This window comes from Ursus maritimus, unplaced genomic scaffold, assembly GCF_017311325.1.
Source record: "Ursus maritimus isolate PB19 unplaced genomic scaffold, ASM1731132v1 scaffold_9, whole genome shotgun sequence".
Classification (NCBI taxonomy): Eukaryota; Metazoa; Chordata; class Mammalia; order Carnivora; family Ursidae; genus Ursus; species Ursus maritimus.
The window spans coordinates 38,874,490-38,899,068 of NW_024427107.1; the positions used below are offsets into that span (position 1 = coordinate 38,874,490).

The 24,579-nt window shown below is 32.4% G+C and overlaps 1 protein-coding gene across 12 annotated transcripts in view; it reads right to left on the bottom strand.

Annotated features, from left to right (window-relative positions):
* Window positions 1–2,846: 2,846 nt before the first annotated feature.
* The window catches only part of TRIQK (triple QxxK/R motif containing), an 83,136-nt gene continuing 61,403 nt past the window's right edge, over window positions 2,847–24,579 (bottom strand). For all 12 annotated transcript variants that reach the window (XM_040625951.1, XM_040625956.1, XM_040625959.1 and 9 more), the window contains 2 exons: window positions 9,536–9,621; window positions 2,847–4,279 (listed from right to left, as the gene is read on the bottom strand). In XM_040625951.1, the coding sequence (XP_040481885.1) occupies window positions 4,166–4,279; window positions 9,536–9,621 (200 nt within the window). In that variant the 3' untranslated portion in view covers window positions 2,847–4,165. The remainder of the gene's footprint in view (window positions 4,280–9,535; window positions 9,622–24,579) is intronic.

Here is a 24,579-nt window from a genome sequence, read left to right on the forward strand (position 1 = left end):
AGGACAGTAAACAGATTGTCTCTTTTTTTAATGAAAAAATCTAAAATGTAATACTTCACAGTTTAACATGTTTATTCATCTAAACGAGCTAAAAAATAATGGTGCGACATCTGTTCGAGAGGCATTGGTACCTCAAATTTTGGCTGCCTCCCCACCAATTTGGTTGTTGTTTTAAAAAATGAAGAATAGGAGGGGGTACTGTCATCAAAAAATCTTCTGGCATGTAAAGTATCTTATTTTTTCTTGAAATAAGGATCTCATGTCTGTTGCAAAAGGATAAAAAAAATTATTTAAGAATGAGGCACTATGCTGAATAGGGCAGCAGTTCACTTGTTTTAAATGAATTTACTGGCCCACTATGGATATTTTCACACTGGTATAGTTCTTTGAGTGACTCTCCTAGTTCCCTTCATACTTACCTGCATCATTAAAATACAAAATAAAATAGTAAGAGTGTTTCTGTTGGCACTGAATTCCTGCTAGGGTTTTTTTTTTTTTTTTTTTTTTTTTAAACTGTGGGTTGCACTGATTCTAGATATGATGTCAGTGGAACAAAATCTAGCAAACATCATTCTATCCAGGCTGCACTGGAGCAATTCTAATAAAAGAAGGCAGTGCCGCTAAGGGAGAAATGTTAAGAATCTCCCCAGAGAAGCCCGAGGTAAGTGTACTTATCTTAGATGGTTTCTGGCTCAACAACCTTACATTATGGATGAAATATATGAAAATTCTCTAAGTTTAATTTCTAGAAGTTTTATTTCTGAAGCCCATCTAAAGAAATCATAATTTACTCTACTGAATTATATTTGACTATATCATTTTAGAATCTGGAAAACATAGTGCTTTAGTATCTACATAAATATAAGCATTTTAACGAAAACTTAGTTTTATTTTTGTTGGGAGTGGATGTATAATAAGTTAAATTAAAAACACTTGTGGTTTTCAATAATACTAAGATAAAAATAACATATTTGATTCCCTAGAAAAGAGCAATGTTTCTGTTCTACAGCAAATTTAACACTAGTTGTCGTGATCTTAAAAAGGAACGGGATGAAACATACATTTGTCCCAGAATATTCAATGATCATAAATGCTAAATGCTAAGTTGGTCAATATAGTGATTTCTAAGTTTTATTTATTAAATGCAAATAATTTTTGATCATCTATTACATGCAGCAACTGTACGAGACTCTGAGAGCACTAAAAGAAATTAACTTAAATTTTGACATGCATTTATTAAATATGTGCAGTTCACTACACTACTGGAATTACAGAAATGAATAAGAACATATCTTTTGGAATCTTGCAATCATTGGTTGGGGTAGAAGTAATTCAGAAAAATTGAAAAGACAGAAAATCTTCAAGTATTTGCCACCTTAAAACAACAATCTGTATACTGGTACTATGATAGGCTTTTTGTTCATTTGTTTTAAAAGAAATCCTGGATGAGGTTATATTTTTACAATATCTCCTCTCAAATGAATCTTTTATGTTTATTTTGCATGCAAAATAAGAACCAGCAACTCTTCAAGCTTCTTTCACAGTATTCCATAGGCTAAATGTAAAGTCTGCTGCATTAGGTGAAATTTATCCTGCAGAGTATGTTAGCAAATAGATTCTAACATTCTGAAAAGTCATTATATTTTTTCTGTTTTTGTCTTCTGAATTACTCTGAGCAGTGAATTATTGTAGGAGAAAAAACCCACGCCTAAAATTCGTGTCTAGTGCCAGTCTTAGATTTATGCCGAACACCGCTCATTATTCAGTAGTGTGGTCCCCTGAAAATATAGGCCGGATATCACCTCTCTACCTTCAAGGATTCAAACTAAATTTCAATCTGGGATTTCTCCACAGGCTGCTTCTCAGTTAATGTGAGTTTGAAAAATTTGCATTTCATGAAAACAGTGTTGTATAAACATATATTGTCTCAGTTTACCTGCTATTTATTAAAACCAGAGTTGGGCCTTTGGGACTTGGTTCTGTGGAGCCATCATAAGTCAGTTACGCCAACGGACTAGCCAGAGACTCAGGGTATTGATAAAATGAGGTAATCAAACTAGCCTGTAATTATACTATGTATAGATTAATATTAATTACTCTCAGAAACAACCTTTTCCCTTAAGAGAACACCTCAAGAACAGAAGGGAACAGTAACATTTTTTTTTCCCCAGGGTAATGAATTTTCAGACATTTCCAAGAGTATACTCATCTATTTTAAATACTGTAAATCCTGTTATATTTCACTTGGATAGGTAACTAATAAACAATTATTACATATCTTCTCATTTAAATTACTACTGGAATTAGAAATAATCTTTATTTAATATGACTGTTTTTAACACCATATGGGAGGTAAAATAACTAAATGAAAATTGTTCACGTAAATGTGATAGGAGTAGGGGAAAAGCAGTATTTCTTGACATGTGGCATGTCACTCAGGAAAGGAAAAGGCCCATCATATCCAAAATGCCAGCTTGGATATTCCCTTGCCACCCACTTCACGAACAGACATACCACATGGCATTAAATGCTGCAACCTTTCCTAAAAATGCCACTTGGATTGGTCTGCAGTGGTGAGTGTATAAGAACTCTTGGTCTGTCTCATGAGTTTGTGATTTCAAGGGATAGAATCCAGTAAATAACACTGGCTAAATTTTGCCCTCAGATGTTTGGCATAAATGATCTGTGAGGATACTGGAACTTTGGGCTGTTTTCACATTGATGAAATAAATTATGCTACTTGAAAAAATTCTACAGAACATAATGCTACACAGCCATACTCAACTATTTGCAAAAGTCTCAAAGAATATCGAGTGTATTCATCAAAGCTTTCTTCTCTGGGCAAATATGGAAACAATCTTAACATTTTATTTGCTCTTCATAAATACAATGTATATGATAGAAAACACTTTGTGCACATGTTTCTAACTATTAATTTTTTATACATCTTTATATAAGGTAGTAGCTAACAACTCTGTTGTGGACAAATATTTTCTCATCTCTAAGCTTTATGTATTCGTGTATTCTAAAAATATTTTTAAAAAATCCATTACTGGTAAAAATATTGAATATATTGATTGTTATACTCCAACAAATGCAGAATATCTTGAAAATTTATGTAAACAAAAAAATTACATATGCAAGTAATATGAGACATATATTTTCTTCTATTATTTATTTTTTCACGAAACAGTTCTAATTGATTAACTCTCAAGAGACAAGATGTAATTTTGTAAACCAACTTTGTATTGTTTAGGCTTAAGAGACAACCCAAGAAAATTATTCTGAGTAGGTAGGACTTCCATTACTGTTGTGTGAAAAAAACCAAAAAACCAAAAAAAACAAAACTGCACAACTAAACGACAGATTGTTACATATCTCCTTTACAAGAAGGGCAAACTGATACTGCAAGCATCCAGAACAACATAATTAAAATAGAATTCCAAGTTTATATTAATACAATAATAAGTTAATTAAAATCAAGATCAACTGAACTTTCTATTTACACCAGTTCAGACAGCCCAAGAGGAAAGGAACTCTATTTTACAGACATATGTGACTCTTTGAGCTTCTGTCATCCAGGTGCCATTTCTGATGGAGCACATGTGCACTGAACAGTTGGCAAAGAAGGAAAAAGATTACTGTAGATGTATGGCAGATAGTCTCTCTAATGATATAAAATATGTCTGGAAAGAAAGCAGGGCTTCTTTGTAAAATGAAAAATTTCCCACGACTTTTCATTCCTTCTTAGGCTCTGAATGTGATTTGAGAATGTTTCTGTAAATGAGGATATATACTTTTACTTATGTATACGGAACAAAAATAGATTTAGTAATCTGTAAGTGATGGAGTTATACACATAAATTGGCTAAGACATCCGAAGAATTTAAGATCTGTTTTCCATTTAATATAAACGCACCATGAATAGGTTGCCTGTCAAAGTAGAAAGATTTATAAAAGTATCCAGTAGCATACATTATACTACATTGCTAGGTAAGGTTCTTTTCTTGATATTCTATGCAACTATTTAAAAAGATATTTCTGAAAACTGAAAATACCAGCAGAAAGATTTCAAGATGTTCCAGTTTCAGTACTTTAGAAAGTATTGGTCCCAAGGGGTGCTTTTATAAAATTATTTCCCTTTAATGCATTGATTGCTGTTCAGCTAATCTTCATCTTGTTCCAGATCAGGGTCAACATCTGTGGACAGTCTGAGATAAAAGAAAGCATAGAAAGCCAGTAGGAGGGCCAATATAGCTGCAAGTACGAGGCCAACTTCCTGAGGAGGAAAAAAAAAAAGTAGGTTTGAAATTGATGAAAAGAGATTGGTTAATGTTACGAGTTTCATCAGAGAAAATAGTGATATAAGTCCATCAACTAGAATAATAATTTGAACCTAATTAATCACATTCTTTTTGTTTAACACTTCTTGTCATTTAGTAAAGTAACTTATTTTGTACTTGACAATACCGACTGCAATGACAAGTACATCAGTGGGTGACTAGTTTCTATCATTTCTTCTATGTAATTTGTGCTTTTCTAATAGTAAAATTAAACTTTATAATTTTGATATATTTGCACAGTTTGGATATCAAGATAGTTTCTACTACATAGTTTCTCTGTTCTCTATTTGAGTATGTTTAACTTTATTTGTTGCTTCAATTAATTTGTTATTAGTTATAGCGTTAGGACACAGATTTTAAAACATTTATATTTCTTTTTCTAATGGGAAGAAACTCCTATTATAACCAGTTTCTAAATTATGTCTCTGTAAATCCTTATTAAATATTTTTTTGTTGAAAAAATTTTTAAACTCTAAATTCTATAGTTTATAATGTGGGGGAACAAAACTGAGTACTCTTGGCTCACGAAGCAGATACAGTATAGTTTATCAGAACTGTGAAGGGTGATTCTGAATATTTCATTTGGTGATTTGATGTGGGTTACATTAATTATGTTAAAATAGTAGCCAAAAAATTTACTACATATATTATGGCAAAAATCCTATTATCTCTTAAAAAGTCCATAAACTTCATATATATGTATGAAGTATATAGTGTGTAGTATGTAGTATACACACACACCATTAAGGAATGTTCTCAATATTAACATATCATTTGGCTGAAAAGGTCAAAAAAGAGCAACTAGTGCCAGTTTCACATCTTAAAGAGCCTAATATGCCTTTCTAATTTTCAATTGTGTATCACACCCATTCCTGGCATTGTTTTATGGAGAAGCTATTTATTTGCATTTACAAATAGAATTTGCATTTCATCAGAATGTAAAATTACTAATTCAACATATGCCACCTAATAAACTAAAAATATTAAAATGAATTTGGTTTATAATCAACATGAATTTTTTACCTGGATATCGAAATTACAAATGGGCACTTTATACAGATATTTAGCTTCAAATTTACATTTATTTAGATTTCCAAACTATGAAAATAAATATTGATAAAAATGTGGGGGTTGATAGCCTCAGTGTCAACTACTTTTGTAAGATTTGGTTTTTTTAATCTAATACATCAATATAATGTCAAATGAACGTGAATTTTTCTTTGTTGCAGTTGGAACACTTTGGCATCTCAAAAGGGCATGGCAGCATCAGACAGGTTTCATTTATATTCTTATATCCACAGCTGTGCTCCCAGACCCATCTGGTTACACAGCTACTAATTTTAAGAGGATGTAATAAACAAGTGACACACAACTGCAAACTCCATCTGTTCTGTATAGTGGACAACAAAACTGTTCAACAGCAGTCACCATTCATACAAGCTTAAAGCAAGAATAAAGTTTTTACTCTTGATTGGAGGCCATCATCCACATCTCATTTGATAATCACCTCTAACTGCTGCTTTTCAGCTGCTCCTTGTCCCTTCAAAAAACTATCCTCTTCACTATACATTTTCAGGATATCCAGATGCAAAAAAAAAAAAAAAAGGGTTTTAAGGGTAGGAAGCAGAGAACATTCATAGAATACAACTTCAGAGGATCCACTAATTTAATTAAGTCTACTGAATATATGGTGGAGCGGGGAGGGCTAAAGAGCATTGAATGGGGAGGAATATTATCATTTTTTTTTAAAATGCCCCTATTCTGTTGAGGAGATGAACATTGTGGGGACTGGATGTATAGAGGGTTAAAACAATGATAAAATTTGAAAATACTGCTTTCAGGATGCTGGTGACACTAACCATAACTTAGAGACCTGTAGGCATTTATGACCCCCTACCCTCCAGCCATTTTTAGTTTTACATCTGAAATCACAAAAAAGAAGAAAAATAACGTTTCCAGACGGCTCATCCCAAGAGGTTGTTAGCAGGATCTGGTTGACACTTGAATATTTTATCTATGTAACAGATAAATTTTTGATCCTTACTCTCTTATTAGATTATACCTTTCAAATAAACTAATTAACAAATATGAATTATCTTTTTCCTTTTAAATACTAGAAAACATGGGTATTTACGTTCTAAAAAAATTTTAATGAAGTCGTAATTCTTGAAAAATAATCTAACTGAACAGCAACCAAATAGGAAATATTAGTTGTGCAAGTATTTTTTAGGTAGCACTCATTACTGGGTCATAAATTACAACATTTTGTTTACATTGGTAAGATATGGGAAATAAAATAGCAAATAAAATAGCTTCTAAACAGAAATTAATTCTAGATTTAACACAACAATATTCACATCTTATTTTGAATCATTACTGTTCTCCCAAAACATTTTCAATTACTAAACGTATGTTTACAAAAAGGCACTAAAAGTCTTCGAGCATAAAGACTGTATTATGTATTCTTTACATCTCCGGTCCTACATCTCTCAGTCAATACTGTTGGTTTTATATGGTAATGAAATCTGGAAGTTATTTCTTGTATAATTTCCTCCAAGATGATCACGTCTTGGTCATCTTTCTTTCTATAGGTTCTACAACATTGTAATACAGCATTTCTAAACAAATAATGAACGATTGAGTAAGCTTTATATAACCTATATATAAAGTATATTAAAATTATGCAATACTTTGAAAACTTTACAACAGCAATATCAGTCTCCACAGCAAAACTGAGGACATTTTACAATATGCAATATAATAACACAAAGCAGACTGAGTTGAAGTGGGGGATCTTAAGGCCACTGACAACCAACCAAGGGAAGTCTTATGTGTGCAAACCAGTAATGGCTAATTCGAAAAAATATTTTCTCAATCAGCTAACATTTCATAAATGAATTCGATGTCCTGGGTTCAATGTTAAGTGTTTTTGTGGTATTATTTAACTCTTCTGACAACCCTGTGAGGTAATGACATAATTGCTTTTGCAAATATGTCAGGTTAGACTTAGCTAGATCATGACAACAGGAAGAGACCAGAGGAATGTGATCCTAGGCCTCTTTTTTCTGTGTTCAGTATTGTCATTGCTGGTATTTTTCTATTCCATGCAGCTGTTCATATTTTCTATAGATTTAAATTATTTTAAGAGCATAACTATGATTCATTCTAAAAATAAGCAGTAAAGTGATAAAATACTATAATATTATGGTCATCCTGTATCAACTAGATAAGAGTCAAACATGTCTGATGTTCATTAGTCCTTAGTTGCTTCTCTGACATTATCAATATGGATCAAATCACTCACTGGGGAAATTAAACAGCATTAAATGGCAATTGCTGAAAGAAACTTCGTTATTTAAAATCCTATGCTAAAATGACAAGGCAATCAAAGTTTGACAGGGCAAACTAATTAGTATGCCAGATTTGAAATGTAAAACACTTCCATGGTTCTGATTCTAAAAAGTTTCGAATCATTTTAATGGGCTCTTCATGTAATTTTTTAAGGAACGTAAACAATGTTTAAAGTTAAGGTTTTTGTTTTCCACAGGTTTATAAGTCAAAATTATATGCTACCTTAGTAAAAAGGAGCTATGTTTGGGTGTCAGTTAGAAATTCTTCCGTACATACATTAAATCATGAATGAAATCTAAGAAGAACTTTTTTCTCAAAAAAAGATAAGCAAATTCTGCACTGTTTATAAAAAGATAAAAGAAAATTGCACTATAAGGTAGATTTATCTGATGCCAAGATAGTCATTTCCCCAAATTAAAATAATAATAAAAAGTATAAGAGCAAATAAAGAGAATGTGTATATATTAATATATGAGTGGCTGCACTATTTCTCAAATTCTAATTTACCGCTGCTCATTATATTATGCCACAAGTGGATTTTGCTACCCCAATATCTTTCTTTTAAAAAACCCCCAAACCAAAACACCACATTGGGAGAGATAAAAGTGAGTGCCATAGTGCCTTGGTGGAAAATTACAAATAATGCTCTCACTATAAGAGACAATCACCAGGTAACTAACTGTAAAATAAAGAAAGAAAAAAACCCCTAACTAATGCTTTTAGAAAGATCATGTCATGGAAATAATTTTAAAGATGGAAAAAATTTCATGTGATATTAGAAGAAAACTTCAAAAGATTAATCATCTCTCTTTTAAACAAAAAGGCAATTTACTTTTTTTTTTTCATTAAAAACTGACACACAGCACTAACTGAAGGAGATTGTGTTGTGAAAACATACCGTATCACACGGCAATGCTTGATCAAAATCAGCAATCAAGAGTAAAAAGAAGGCAGTGTTTCGTGATCATAATAGCAAATTCTGGAAGACAACCAAATATATCATCTGGCAGTTCAACAGCTGTTACAGCCTGGTAGTAATACCTTGGCATTTGCTATAAGCTATAACTTAGAAAAATTGATTTTTCATCTGCCAGATAAAAACCAAAATCTCCTTTTAACAGTTTAATATTTAAATAAAGTATATATACCAGTCACTTTAATTTTACACATTTGACAGTAGAACCATCAAGTTAATTTTTGTATTTATAGTTTGATTCCCCTCTAAATATTTGGCAAAAAATTGACATGAGTAATAATGTAAATGTAATTTTGCTGAACTTGATTGTGCTAGCACACTGGATTAATATCTGCTAACATCATTCTCCAATGCATTTATCCCTCTTAAGCAGTTAAGACACTGGTTTTCTAAAAGAACAAGTTTGGGGACATCATTAGAATTTCATCGTAGAGAGTACTGACAACAATAATAATACACAGAGTAAAATTACATATATTAATGATGTAAGTATATATAATTATAACTAAAATCTTGATAACCATAAAATTAAATTTATTGAAAATATAAGTTTTTGATTCAGACCACATAAATCACTGAAATGTTTGAACAATATATACAGTAGCTAGAGAAAAAATAAATTGCAACTTTAAGTATAACTGGTTCTCTTATGTGACATTGTGTTTTATTTTAAGACCTGGTAAAAATCTCAGGATCAGAATGATGTTTCCCATTAAGTAAATTCTTTATAAAAACCTTCAATTCTGGCATTGACTTTGATTTTGAAATGTCATAAAACATTTAGCATTCAACATTTATGCAATCCAGTTTTAGAAAATGAAATGGCATGCATATATCAAGTCTTAAAGTTACCAAATACAGGTACCTTTATCCCTATTGCTGTTTTCTTTGCTTCTGCTTTTAATTTGGTTGCTCGTAAAATAGGTTTGGTTTTTTTATAATCTTGTTTACCTAGAAAGAAATAATTTCAGGCAATGAGCTATGCTTATATATAATTCAAGTTTAACAGCCATCTGAAATGTCAAAGAATGTTTAAATACAGTAAGACTGGGACACAGAGTTGCAAAGTAGCTCCCAGGTTTAGAAACCATAAACTTGTCACCCTAAGGTCAATTTCTCCTCTCAATTTTTTTGCAGGAAGAAGATCTGACAGACATCTTTGATTTGGTGTGCAGTGAAGAGCTAAAAATATAAAAACTTATTTCAGAGAGTAGGATTTTTAAAGACAGTAAACCTTTTGGAAGGATTTAGAAATAAATGGGTAAATGAGTATACATAAGATCCCATTAATAGGTAAGTTAACTTCATCTTCCCATGTGAAGAATAAGAGCTCATTATAAATTTTATTAGGGATATATAAAATACCCAAATAATCAATTTGAGGAATATCCTCAAGTTTTCTGTAAGAAACTAAGGAAGATCTGTAAATACTTAACTTCAGTCACTGAATTCATCAGAAAAATACACATTTAAATTGTGTTTGCTCTTTAAATAGAGGACAGAATAAATATGGCTAAATGAAAGATGTAGGAAAGTTACATTTAGATATTAGATCCAATCTTCGCTACCACATTTCACAACCAAAGATGAACAAAACTAAGTTAGTTAACATCACCAAATTTCCTTTTTTGTGCACCGTTTGATGAATAATGACTAACAAACCTCAGTTTGTATGTAACCTGTATGTAACTAATGAGTTACATAACCTGTGAAGAAAATAGTTTCGACAGTAACAAAAAACAAAACAAAACAGAACAACAGTAACAAAAACATTGATATAATATACTCTTTCCTTAACCAAAAGAATTAACTAAGAACTGGGTCAATGGGTCTCAAAAACAGTATGTTACTCTGTGGGGGAGTTAGCATAAGACCATGTAATCTCTCTTTTATATTCTTAGTTTGCCTTGTTTCTATCTTACTCCCTTTCCTTCATGACTGGTTCCTTTCCAAATCTTACCTTTATGTAAATAATACAACTTCTAACTTTAATTTCCACATCTTCCTCACATTGAAATAAATCTGAACACAGTTGATCTATACTATATCATAAAAAGTTAATGTACAATAAAATAGTGTCTTTACTAATGATTCAAAAGTGCCTTTAAAATTCCATATAGATTCTCAGAATTAGAAATGGCAGGGAGAAGGGAGTCAAATGGATGGGAGTGATGAAGAAATGCTCTATTTGTGTTCATTAGACACATAAAAGTGTTTGTTTGCTGAAAAGATTTTTTTTTTTAAAGAGCCAGTGTATGCTATTTCCTTAACTGCTATCATACAGCAGTCATTCTGGATCTATGAACATGCGGAAGCTTAATAAATATTATTTGATGATAAGGTTTAATGATCCAGAAATGAACCAATTGTAAAAATGTATATCAAATGATCTAAATTTAAATTATGGAATGAACAAACTACAGAAAAATATTACTCTGACCCATTTTAAATTAGCAACATTTAATTTTGCTGAAAAAGCCTTGACAAGTGTTCACTCTGATTTCACATCTCAACAGTCAAACTATTCATGTCATTATTCCTGCTGAGATATAAACAGCTCAGAACAATGAAAATGGTGACACATCAAATGCCTCCACTCAGGGTTACAAAGCGAATTTCTAAGGAGAATCTAAGAGAAATTTGGAGATTATAGATCTGAGGCCAAAAAGTCATTTCTTGTTTTATCTTATATATGCCCTATAATAATCTCTGGGTGCGATGAGGAAAAATAAATGGAAAAAGGATCGTCTAAACCCAAATGTTTTACATACACATATGCATTATTCTGGATGATGTGTCTGCCATAAAACAGATTCAAATATACCTCAAAGAGTCAAGGTTAAAGTGAGAATTTATCACTCTACTTCACTTGCCATGTAACTTATTGGTTAAATAATACATTCCATTTCAATTCAACTCCTGTATCTCTTAGAGAATAATACCTCTAGATTCATGTTAAAGTTGATATGAACATTTGAAACTGTATTTATAATAAATAGATGGCTTTAAAAATTATTTACACCTGGTACGTCTCCAAACAGTGCATCTGTCAGTAGTTTAGCATTCTGCTTGCTAACTATGATATCCAAAAGTATATACTGAAAAACGAGGCTTCAGTCTACAAAGTGAAAACGTTTACAGGGGCATCTGTTAAGTTCTTTATAACTAAAACTAGATATTTCTATTATACTCAAAGAGGTTTTCAACATTCAAATTTTTTATGGCTTCAAGAACGATACCTTTGCCTACACAATTGTAAAAAATGTAAAATACAGAAGACTTCTGAGTACTTAACTTAGAAATAATACATACATATATATATAATGCATATATAATAATCTAGATTTTATATGTAGATGGCTTCTTAGACATAGTTGGGTCTGATTTTGGTTATATCAATAATGCAATAACCAAAGTAGCTGTTTGGCAATTGCTCATTACCTTTTATATGAGAAGAAACCTGAAGAATTCAAGCCTATGAAGCTAATCTGGGGCCTCAATTATCTAGTTTTTCTGTTTAACGACAACATCCATCGTATTTCTCTATTTTCATTTCCTATGGTGTAGTTTAAGTAACAAAAGCTTATTTTTTTTCCATCCCCAACCTTCCTGATTGAGTGATTTATGCTTCCTCTCTCCAATATAATCCTATAATACTACTTTATTATATTTTATTCTTAAATTATCACAATGAAATTGACTTTTTTTTCCTTTTGGTATACAGTTCTATGAATTTTAATGCTCTTGTATAGATTCATGTTACTACTACCATAATCTGGGTACAGAATAGTTTCATCTCAAAAAATGCCCTGTGCTATCCTTTTATATACATGCCTCCTCCCATCCATAATTCCTGACAACAACTGAGCTACTGTCCATTTCTATAGCCGTGTCTTTTCAGTAATATAGCAGTAACATGACAGTGGCTTCTTTGATTCAGCATAAGGCCTTTAAGTTTCACCCAAGTTGTATGAATCACCAATTCATTCTTCTCTATTGCTGATTAGTATTCCATTATATGAAGGTACCAGAGTTTATTTATCAATTCACTCACTGAAGTGCATTTGGGGTATATCTAGTATTTGGCAAGTACTACAAGAGCTACCTATAAACACAGGTGTATGGGGTTTTATATGAACACAAGTTTTCAATTTATCTCGAGTAGGACTCCTGAGTCATATGGTAAGTATATATTTAACTTTGTAAGAAACTGCCAAACCATTTTCCAGAGTGGCTATATCATTTCATATTCCCACCAGTAATGGATCAGAGTTCTGGTAGCTTTGCATCAGAACTTGTATTAGTATTGTTTCATCTAGATTATCTAATTTTTAACATACAGCTGTTTATAGTATTCCTTTATAATCCATTTTATATACATAAGGTCAATAGTAATGTACCCTGTTTCATTAATGATATTAGTAATCTGAGTGTTCTTTGTTTTTGTTTTTGTTTTTTTAACAGTGTAACTAAAAGATTTTTCAATTGTGTTGATCTTTCTAAACAAACTTTTGGTTTTGTTGATTTTTTTAATTATTTTTCTCTTCTCTATGTTTTTTCCACTTAAACCTTATTATTTCCTTTACTTCTGCTTTGGGTTTAGTTTGCTCTTTTCCTATTTTAACTTGTCTAGGCAGAAAGTTAGGTTATTGATTTGAAATTTTTCCTCTTTATAAACATACTGTTAAACAAGTATAAATTGCCATCTAAGTACTGCTTTAGCAGCATCTCATAAATTAGCAAGGTGAGGAAAAAAGTTACACACAAAAAATATATGTAGACTTCTATTATACTTATCAATGCAGTTACCTTTACTGGTGTTAGTTTTTTGAGTTTTTTGTTGTTGTTTGTTTCTGTATATGGACTTGAGTTATTGTCTTGTGTACTTTCATTCCAACTTCAAGGACTTTCTTTAGTGGATCTTGCAGGGCAGGTGTGCTATTAACAAATTATCTGGTTTTGTTTTTCCAAAAACATCTTAATTTCTCCCTTTTTAAAGAACAGTTGTGCTGGGTATAGAATTCTTGGCTGACCATCTATTGCTTTCAGCACATCATATGTAATATGTTACTTTTCTCTTGCTGCTTTCAACAATCATTCTTTACGCTTTACTTTCAACAGCTTGACTGTTGATAATGTAGCCCAGTGTGGATCTCTTTGAGTTTATCCTATTTGAAATTTATTGAGGTTCTTGGATAAAAAAATCAAAGTGTTTCATCAAATTAGGGAAGTTTTTGGATATTGTTTTTTCAAATACCCTTTCTGACCCTCTCTCTTCCTCCTCTTATTTTGGAACTATTGTTGTACACAGGTTGGTATGATGGATGGTATCCTACAGGTCATTGTGTCTCTGCTCATTTTTTGTCATTCTTCATTTATTCTTTTTTCTTCATGTTCCTCAGAAAGTACAATCTCAATTAACTTCTCTTCATTATTCCAGATTCTTCTGTCAGTTCATATCTGCCATGAGGTCCCTCTAGTGAAATTTTATAATTATTGTATTTTATACATTTTATAAATTATTTTTTATTTTATAATTATTTTATAAAATAATTTTATAATTATTGTATTTTTCAACTCCAGAATTTCTATTTGTTTTTTAAAATATACATAATTTACATTTCCATAACAAAGTGCTTTATTTGATGAGGCATCATTCTTATATTTCAATTCTTTAGACATCATTTTCTTTAGTTTTTTGAACATATTTCAAAGGGCTGACTTAAAGTCTCGGTTCAATAAGTCCAAGATAAGACCTTCTTAGAGACAAGTTCTACTATTCTTTTTCTGTGTATGGCACACACTTTGATGATTCTTTGTGCATTTTATAATTCTTGTAGAAACTGGACATATCAAATAATGTAATGTGGCAACCCTGAAAATCATATCTCCCCTATGATGTTGTTGCTGCTGTTTGTTTTTCTTTTGTTGGTTTTATTGTTTGTTTTTTTAATGACTTTTATAGTCTAAGTCTGTAAAGTCTGCATTCTTGTCATATGCAGCCACTTAGCTTCATGTTCATCTAAAGACTGGACAAATATTTTCTTAAATACTTTGAACCAATATCTTTCACCTTTGCTGAGGAGCTGTGTGTTGTGTATGTGGGTGTGGGTGTGTGCATGTGTGTGTCTGTGTTGGTATATATTTTCTATGTTCTGAGAAGAGTTTATAGTCCTGCCTTAGCCTTCACTTCCTTGCTAGCTTCCTCAAGGTCAGCAAGAGGCAAGAAATTTTATAGCCTTTTTGGATCTTTATTGGACATGGTATACCACTGCACAGGCTTGTGGCTTTCTAGATTCCCAGAAATCTATGTTGAAGATTTTTAAAGACCCTACAGACATCACATTGCCCAGTTTTTTAATATTTTTAGGACGGCCTCCTACTAGTCCCAACTATTAATACTGCTTCAAGTAGTTGTGATGTTAAAGACTTGCCACTGACTGTCAAATTCTGGGAGAGGGCTCTTCACACAGAGTGAGCGCTAAGTCTAGTCAATTAAGGACAAGTTTTGAGAATGAGACTTTTCAGTGAGTTACCAGACAGGTCAGATAGGAACAATTCTCTGAGGATGGAGTGTGGCATAACTCCAAACCCATTCTGCCTTCTCCGTTAATTGCAGGATGCTGTTTTTCACAACTACTATAGTTGCAATGATGAGCAGAGAAAGATGGAATTAAAGACCAGTTAAAACCCAACAAAGCTTACTGTTCTTACTGAGATTCAGTTGTTTTTCCTCAAATAAATACTCCTTGGACTTTTTTTTTTAATGTTTTTTTATTATGTTAGTCACCATACAGTACATCCCTGGTTTCCGATATAAAGCTCAATGCTTCATTAGTTGCGTGTAACACCCAGTGCACCATGCAACACGTGCCCTCCTCACTACCCATCACCAGTCCATCCCATTCCCCCACCACCCCCTCTGAAGCCCTCAGTTTGTTTCTCAGAGTCCATAGTCTCTCATGCTTCATTCCCCCTTCTGATTACCCCCCTTTCTTTATCCCTTTCTTCCCCTACTGATCTTCCTAGTTCTTATGTTCCATAGATGAGAGAAATCATATGATAATTGTCTTTCTCTGCTTGACTTATTTCACTTAGCATTATCTCCTCCAGTGCCGTCCATGTTGCAGCAAATGTTGAGAATTCGTTCTTTCTGATAGCTGAGTAATATTCCATTGTATATATGGACCACAACTTCTTAATCCAGTCATCTGTTGAAGGGCATCTTGGTTCTTTCCACGATTTGGCTATTGTGGACAATGCTGCTATGAACATTGGGGTGCATATGGCCCTTCTCTTCGCTACGTCTGTATCTTTAGGGTAAATACCCAGTATTGCAATGGCTGGGTTACTCCTTGGACTTTTGTTAAGAGTTCCTTTAATTTCCACATTTCTGAAAAAGTTGATTTTGACTTTTTTTTTTTTTGCCATTATTCTTATTGCTTTTATAGAGGAGCAGACTTTTGAGATCCTTACTTTTTATTCAAGAAGTACTTCTCCATCTCTTTATTTTTAATGTCATTATATTTGAAGTTATATGCCTATATTTGCGTTATTTTATAAAATTTCAACCTGAAAATCTACTGTCTTTTAATTGGTCTGTTTAGATCATTAATATTTAATGAAACCATTAATGCATTTTTATTTAAGTCTACTATTTTATTATTGCCCTCTTTTGTTCCCTTTGATTTGTTCCTGTTTCACTTTTCCTGCCATTTTTTAAATTATTTAAACATTTCTTAGTATTTGATTTAAATTATTATGATTTTGATATATTTTTAGTATGTTTTAAAAATTGCCCTAGAGATTACAAAATGTATACTTAACTCTTTAGATTCTAATTCAAATCAGTATTTTATTCAATCCCCTATTTTTAGACATAATCTACATTATTTTCAAAATTTTAACATGCACACTGTAATAAATTTCATATTCCAATATGATGAAAATAAGCAGTATAGTGCTTTGTAGAGCTATTTCTACTAGCTGTAGTTTCTATTTTTGACTTTGCTGTGCTTATATTTGAACTTCTGGGACATGTGTCATAGGTTTGGAAAGTTGATGTATACAGTGGACTTCTACTAATTCAGGCCTTTAAATGTCTGCAAGGAAAGAATTATGAAAGTGAACAGACTGCTGTAGCACAGGTGTGTATTCCTTAAAAATGCCAGGCAAGACATTGTTGTCCCTATTGGATGTATGTGCTTATTGTAGCTTAATAGTTTTGCAATAAAAGATGAAAGGCACATGCATAGTTAGAAGGATATTATATTCTCGTTACTGAAACTTGAGATTCGTGATAAAAGCTACAACTTATCCTTAGATAATATCTGTGATTTAGTTATGAAATAACATTTCCTACCAGTTTTGTGACTGGCTGAAACTGAAGAATATCCTGAAGTTTCTATCTCTGTACTATTAAAAAGTTACATTATTATTTTTAACTATTCACGTTAATAGAATTTTCTTTATATTGTGAAACCAAAACAAAGTACAGAAATACATGTAATGTTCAGGATGATACATGATTACAAGTGCCATTCTTAATCCCCAATCTCAATGACCACCATCAAAACAGCCATAATATTCTCTTTAATTCTCTCTAAAATAACTACATATTATAATTTAAACTTATGAGATATATTTATACTAAGTGCCATCTTTGTATGTTTAAATTAAAGTTGTAAAATTAATATTTTAGTAGAAAATTCTATAATATGGGAAACTGCTTTTATGGCCTACTAAGAATACAGATTCTATTATCCATTATGTATAGTTCTTAATAAGGAAAATACATTTAGATAATTACATTATTAAGATTACCAATCCAACAGAAAATTTCCCAAAAATCATGACATTGAGAATTAAAATTCTGTCAAATCAATCTGAGATTCTTAACAAATAGAGAGTGTGTCAATGTGAATTACTCATTACAAAATTCCTTTTCCATGTAAAATTCTAGATCATTCTTGGGGAGAAAGTGAAAAAGTCCTCCCCAAATATGATAATGATGCAGCTAATTAATACACTTAGAACAATAAAATACATTTATTTTTATGTGAATGCATGGATTTACAAGAACTAACATAAGGCAAAAATACACTTAGGATGTGTGAGGTTTAGTATTTATCCCATAATAGATTTTAGCTTTTTTTTTTTTTTCCAAAATGAATCTGGATTTAATGCTGAAAAATGGACATTTTAAAATTAAGAAATATTAAAACTTACATTTTCACATTGGAAAATATGTCATAAAATTGCTCTTTGAACTAATATCAGCACTGATTCCCAAATTATTAGTATATGCACATAATTATTGAGTAGAAGGTAAAATCTCTGAAGTAAGGTTATTTTGGCTAGCAAGTAACAAAATACTAATTATTGTCCATCAGGAAACAAGAAAAATATGAGAAAATTTATATAATGGTTTACTATTTTCACCTGCATCCAAAATTTTAATTGCATGTATCATTATTTTTTTAAGGTTAGTAGACAGACTTGCCAGAACCTCAGAATAGTGTGACATTAGAACATATCACTGACTATAAGTTTTCTGTATGTAATTAAGCATAATTGAAAATGTTCCCTTATGGTCATGAGAATTTTTATATTCTGTTTTCTAAACAACTCTTTCATTCATTCATTCAAGATTATTTATTAGGGGATGCCTGGCTGGCTCAGTTAGTAGAGCAAGTGACTTTTGATCTCAGGGTTTTAAGTTCAAGTCCCACACTGGGTGTGGAGATTACTTAAAATCTTAAAACAAATTATTTATTAAGCACTTACCATGTAACAATGTTCAAGGTACTAAATATACAGTAGTGTGAGCAAAAGAGACCAATTGCCTATTGTCCTTGTTAAAAGATAAATAATAAGCAAAAAAAAAATTAGTTTTCTAGGTGATAAAAAGCACTAAAAGAATAGAGTTGGAGAGGGGCAGAAAATAAAAGGGAGAGAAGTACTGCTTCAGATAGAGTGGACAAGGAAGGCTTCCTTGATAATGTCATTTGGCATTATTACTTGATGTCACTTGACCAAATACTTAAATGAGTTTAGGGAGGAAGTTATGTAGATATCTGGTAGAAGCAATTCCAAATACTGGGAACATCAAAATGCAAAGACTCAGGAAACATGAACCCCCAGAGGGTGAAAATGTCACTAAAATCTCTCAAGTCAGAAAAAGAGCTTTATAGGTAATAAAATAAAAGTCTGAGAGTGAGGTCAGCATCATGGCAGCATGTGTTATTCCTTTTTTCCCTACCCTTTCATTTACAACTAATCAGACTCCATAACCAAAGAAAAGTACCTCCACAGCACATACCAGGACACTCAAGAGACCCATCTATTCATGCACCCAAAAGTGGATGGACTGGATAGCAGAGGAGGCAGTGGAGCAAGGGGAGTTACACCAGAAGTGGCAGTTGCAGAGAAGACTGATGCAGGTCTGGCTATGGGCCAGCACAATCTTTCTCGCAAAGAAGGTGGAGGGTGAAGGTGGTAAATGGGGTCTGCCCAGTTTTGCATTTTGCAGCTGGGGAATCCATTGCTCTCTCTTAGAAGGGAAGTAGGCAGACAAAGAGAACTGAAGGGAAGTATCTCCTGCTGTCTGCCTCAGGGTTCTGGCAAAGAATCACCCATATTCCTCTGGGACAACTTCCTCCACAATCATGGAACCCTCTGTAGAGCCATAGGCTCTACAGCCCCCAAGAGCTAAATACACACATACCCCCACTCTGTCACCTTTTTTTTTTTTTTTTAAACGCTTGGACTCCCAACCTTAGCGCGGATCAGCTCTGATAAGAAAAACCAAAAAATTATGCTATACCACCATCTTCTGGAAGGCAAAAGGAAGGCTCCTAATTACCAACCTGTTGAATAATTAAAATCACATTAAACAAAATCTTGCCTAAACAAGAAAGGTGTACACTACTTTTAATGTGGTGGCATATACACTTTTCATCAAAAATGAAAAATCATGATAATATCACTAAAAGAAAATGACAATTTCCCAGCAACTGAACCCAAAGATATGGAACATTGCAATCTAATGGATAAAAGAATTTAAAATAGCTGTTATGAAGACATTCAATGAGCAAAAGAAAACTCAGAAAGGCCATGAAAGGATCTCAGGAATAAAATTAACCAAAAAAAGGAGTACTTTACCAAAAAGATTGAAATTGTAAATAAGAACCAAACAGAAATTCTGGAGGTAAAGAACTCAATTAATGAGATAAATAATGCATTAGAATGCATTGGAAGTAGAGCAGATCAGATGGAAGAGAGAATTCACAAGCTAGAAGACATGCACCTGGAAATGAATCAGGTAGAAGAGGAGAAAGAACTAAGATTTTTAGAAAGTGATGAAATCCTACAAGAGCTATCAGACTCCATTAGAAAAGCCAATGTAAAAATAATGGGTATTCCAGAAGGAGAAGAGTGGGGAGAGGGCAGAGAGTTTAATTAAATAAGTAATAGCTGAGAACTTCCCAAATCCAGGGAAGAAACTGGATATAGTTCCATGAAGCTTATAGAATACCTTATTACTCAATGCAAAAAAAAACAAAAAAACAAAAAAACAAAATTCCAGGACACATTTTATTAAAAGTGTCAAAAGTCAATGATAAAGAAAGAATTTTAATGACAGCCAGGGGACAAAAGACAGTAACCCACAAAGGGATGCTTATTAGACTATGTGTAGATTTCTCAGCAAAAACTCTCCAGGTCAGGAGAGAGTGGAACAATATATTTAAAATATTGAAAGATAAAAACTGCCACCCAAGAATACCCTCTCTGGCAAAGTTATCCTTCACATATAAAGGAGAAATAAAGACTTTACCAGAGAATTAAAGCTGAGGAAGTCCATTGCCACTATATCTGCCATACAAGAAATGTTGAAATAAGCACTTCAAGCTGAAAATAAAGGACAGGAGTACACAAAAAGAAGTCAGTCAGAATCAGAATTGGAATCTTTTTAGAATAGGAGCGCCTGGGTGACTTAGTTCATTGAGTGTCTGACTCTTGATTTCAGCTCAGGTTATGAGCTCAGGGTCCTGGGATCAGCTTTGCATTGGGGCTCCATGCTCATCAGGAAGTCTACCTGAGGATTCTCTCTCCCTCTTCCTCTGCCCCTCCCCCTGCTCGAGTTCTCTCTCTCTCAGTCTCTCTCCCTGTCAAATACATAAATAAATATTTTTTAAAAATCTTTTAGAATAGTATGTTAAACTCTTAATTATAGCATAAAGGTAAAAGGAAAAGAACATTAAAAATATAGCTACTACAACTTGATAAGAAAATCACAGTGTAAAAAGAGATTATTTGTGTCATCAGAAATATAAAAAGGGAAGAATGAAATGACAGAACCCTTACAGCAAATGAAGATAAATTGCTACCAGCAGAAAAAAAAAACAAACTATTTTATTCATCACATTTTTTATACAAACCTTATAGTAACCACAAAGCAAAAATGTAGAGGAGAGACATGAAACAAAAACAGAGGAGACAAAGCAAATCATCACAGAAAACCACTAACTTAAAAAAAACATAAAAAGAAAATAAAAGAAACAATGGAAAGACAGAATAACCAGAAGGCAAAAGATAAAATGACAGTAGTAAATCCTTACCTAGCAATAATCACTCTAAATGTAAAGGGACTGAACTCACCAATCAAAAAGCAGAGTGGCTGAATATGTTAAACACACACACACACACACACACACACAAGTCCCAACTATATGCTGTCTACAGGAGACTGAGCTCTTAAAAACACACATAGGTTCAAAGTGAAAGGGTGGAAAATTATATTCCAAGCAAATAGAAACCTAAAGAAAGTAGGTGTAGCCATACTTACATCAGACAAAATATACTTCAAGACAAAAAAGGTATGAAGATACAAAGAAGGTCATTATATGGTAATAAAGAGACCAGTACCTCAGGAAGATATAAGAGCTGTAAATGTTATTTTCCTAACATCCGAGCACCAAGATATATTATTAAGTAAATAATAACAGATCTTAAAGGAGAAATAGATGATAATAATGATTGCAGGGGACTTCAATACCTCATTATACAGCAATGTATAGATCACCCATACAGAAAATCAACAAAGAAACTTTGCATGAACCACGCTTTACAACAAATGGACTTAATAGACATATACAGAACATTCTATCCAACAGTACCAAAATAAACATCTTTTCAGGTGCACATGGAACATTCTCCAGCATAGGTCATATGATAAGTCACAAAACAAATCTTAGCAAATTTAAAAAGACTGAAATAATACCAACTATCTTCACTGATCACAATGGAATGAAACTAGAAATCAACAATAAAAGGAAAGTGAGAAAATCTATAAATATGTGGAAACTAAACAATACACTTCTAAACAAATACTGGGTCAAAAAAGGAATCAAAAGGAAATTAAAAATAAAAACTAAAACAAAAATAATATGGAAAAACAATACACCAAAATAGTCAAATAGTGTGTCAAATCAAATAGTGTGGGTTGTGGCAAAAGAAATTAGAAAAAAAAAAGAACAAATAAAGCCTAAAGTTAGCAGAAGGAAGGAAATAATAAGAACCAGAGAAGAAATAAATGAAACAGAGGCCAGAAAAACAATAGAAAAGATAAATGAAACTAAAACCTGATTCTTTGGAAAGATAAACAAAATCGACATAACCTTTAGCTAGACTAAGAAAAAAAAAAAAGAAGATTCAAATAAGTAAAATTAGAAATGGAAGAGGAGACCTTAAACTGATACTACAGAAATATGAAGGAGACCTCTATGAACAATTATTTGCCAACAAGTTACTTAACCTAGAAGAAACGGATACATTTCAACAAACACACAACTTACCAAGACTAACTCAGGAAGAAATAGAAAATATGAACAAACTAATGAATAAAGAGGTTGAATCAGTAATCTAAAAACTCCCAACACTGAAATCTCAAAGACCAGACAGCTTCACTTGAAAATTCCACTGAACATTTAAAGAATCAACACCAATCCTCTTCAAACTCTTTCACACTCTTCCCAATTCATTCTATGAAGCCAGCATTACTTAGATACCAAAACTAAATAAGGATACCACAGTAAAAGAAAATTATAGAACATCCCCAATGAATATAGATGCAAAAATTCTTAACAACGTATTGGCAAACTGATTTCAAGAATTCATTAAAATAATTATACACTATGGCCAAATGGGACTTATCCCTGGGATGCAAGGATGGTTCAATATATGCAAATCAATAAACATAATACATCACATCCATAAAATTAATGATAAAAATCATATGATCACCTCAATAGATGCAGAAAAAGCATTTGACAAAATATAACACTTTGATGATAAAAATCCTTAAAAGATTAGATATAGAAGGAACATACTTCAACATAATAAAGGACATATGTGACAAACCTACAGCTAAGATTATACTTAATGGAGAAAAATTGAAGGCATTTCCTCTAAGATTAGGAATAAGACAAGGATGCCTATTCTCACCATTCCTATTCAATATAGTATTGGAAGTAATTAGGCATGACAGAGAAATAAAAGACATCCAAATCAGGAAAGGAAAAAGTAAACTCTCTATTTGTTGATGATACAACCTTATATGTAAAATCAACAAACTTCAGTAAAATGGCGGGATACAAAATCAACATACAGAAATCAATTGCATATCTTTACACTAATTATGATGCATCTGAAAAAAAGAAAACTATCGCCATCTAATTCACAATAGCATTGAAACAATAAAATACTTAGGAAATACATTGAAGCAAAGAAGTAAAATATCTATACAATGAAAATTACAAGATTTGGCTGAAAGAAACTGAAGAAGACACAAACAAATGGAAAGACATCCCATGCATGGATCAGAAGAATTAATATTCTTAAAATGGCCATACTACTTAATGCCATCTACAGATTTAATGCAATCCTCATCAAAATACCAAAGGCATTCTTCACAGGAATAGAAGAAAAAAGTCCTAAAATTTGTGTGGAACTACAAAAGACCCTAAATAGTTAAAGCAGTCCTGAGAAAAATGAACAAAGCCAGAGGTATCATGCTTCCCAATTTCAAATCATAGTATAAAGCCATAGTAATAAAAACAGTATGGTACTGGCATGAAAGCAGACATATCAAGGAATGAAACAGAATAGAGAGCTCAGAATTAAATCTCAGTATATATAGTCAACTAGTATTTGATAAGGGAGCCAGGAATACCCAACAGGGAAAGGATAGTTTCTTCAATAAATGGTGTTGCGACAACTGGAGAGACACATGCAGAACAATTAAACTGGACCCCTATCTAACACCACTCACAAAAATTAACTCAAAATGGATCAAAGACTTAAACATAAGACTTGATACTATAAAACTTTAGAAGAAAACATAGGAAGATAATTGTCAATATTGGTCTTCACAATGACTTTTTTTAACATGATACCAAAACACAAACAACAAAAGCAAAAATCAACAAATGGGTCTATATTAAACTGAAGAGCTTCTGCACAGGGGTACCTGAGTGGCTCAGTCGGTTAAGCATCTGCCTTTGGCTCAGGTCATGATCCCAGCGTCCTGGGACCGAGCCCCACATTGGCCTTCCCACTCAGCAAGGAGGCTGTTTCTCCCTCTTCCTCTGCCTGCTGCTCCCCCTAGTTGTGCTCCTCTCTCTCTCTGTCAAATAAGTAAATAAAATATTTTTTTTAAAAAAGCTTCTGGACAGCAAAAGAAACAAAATAAAATGACAAACTATAGAGTAGGAGAAAATTTTTGCAAACCATGTATTGGATAATGGGTTAATTCCAAAATATATGAAGAACTCAGCCAACTTAATAACAAAAAAACCCCCCAAAAAATCCAGTAAAAAATGGGCAAAACTAAATAAAATTTTTTCCAAA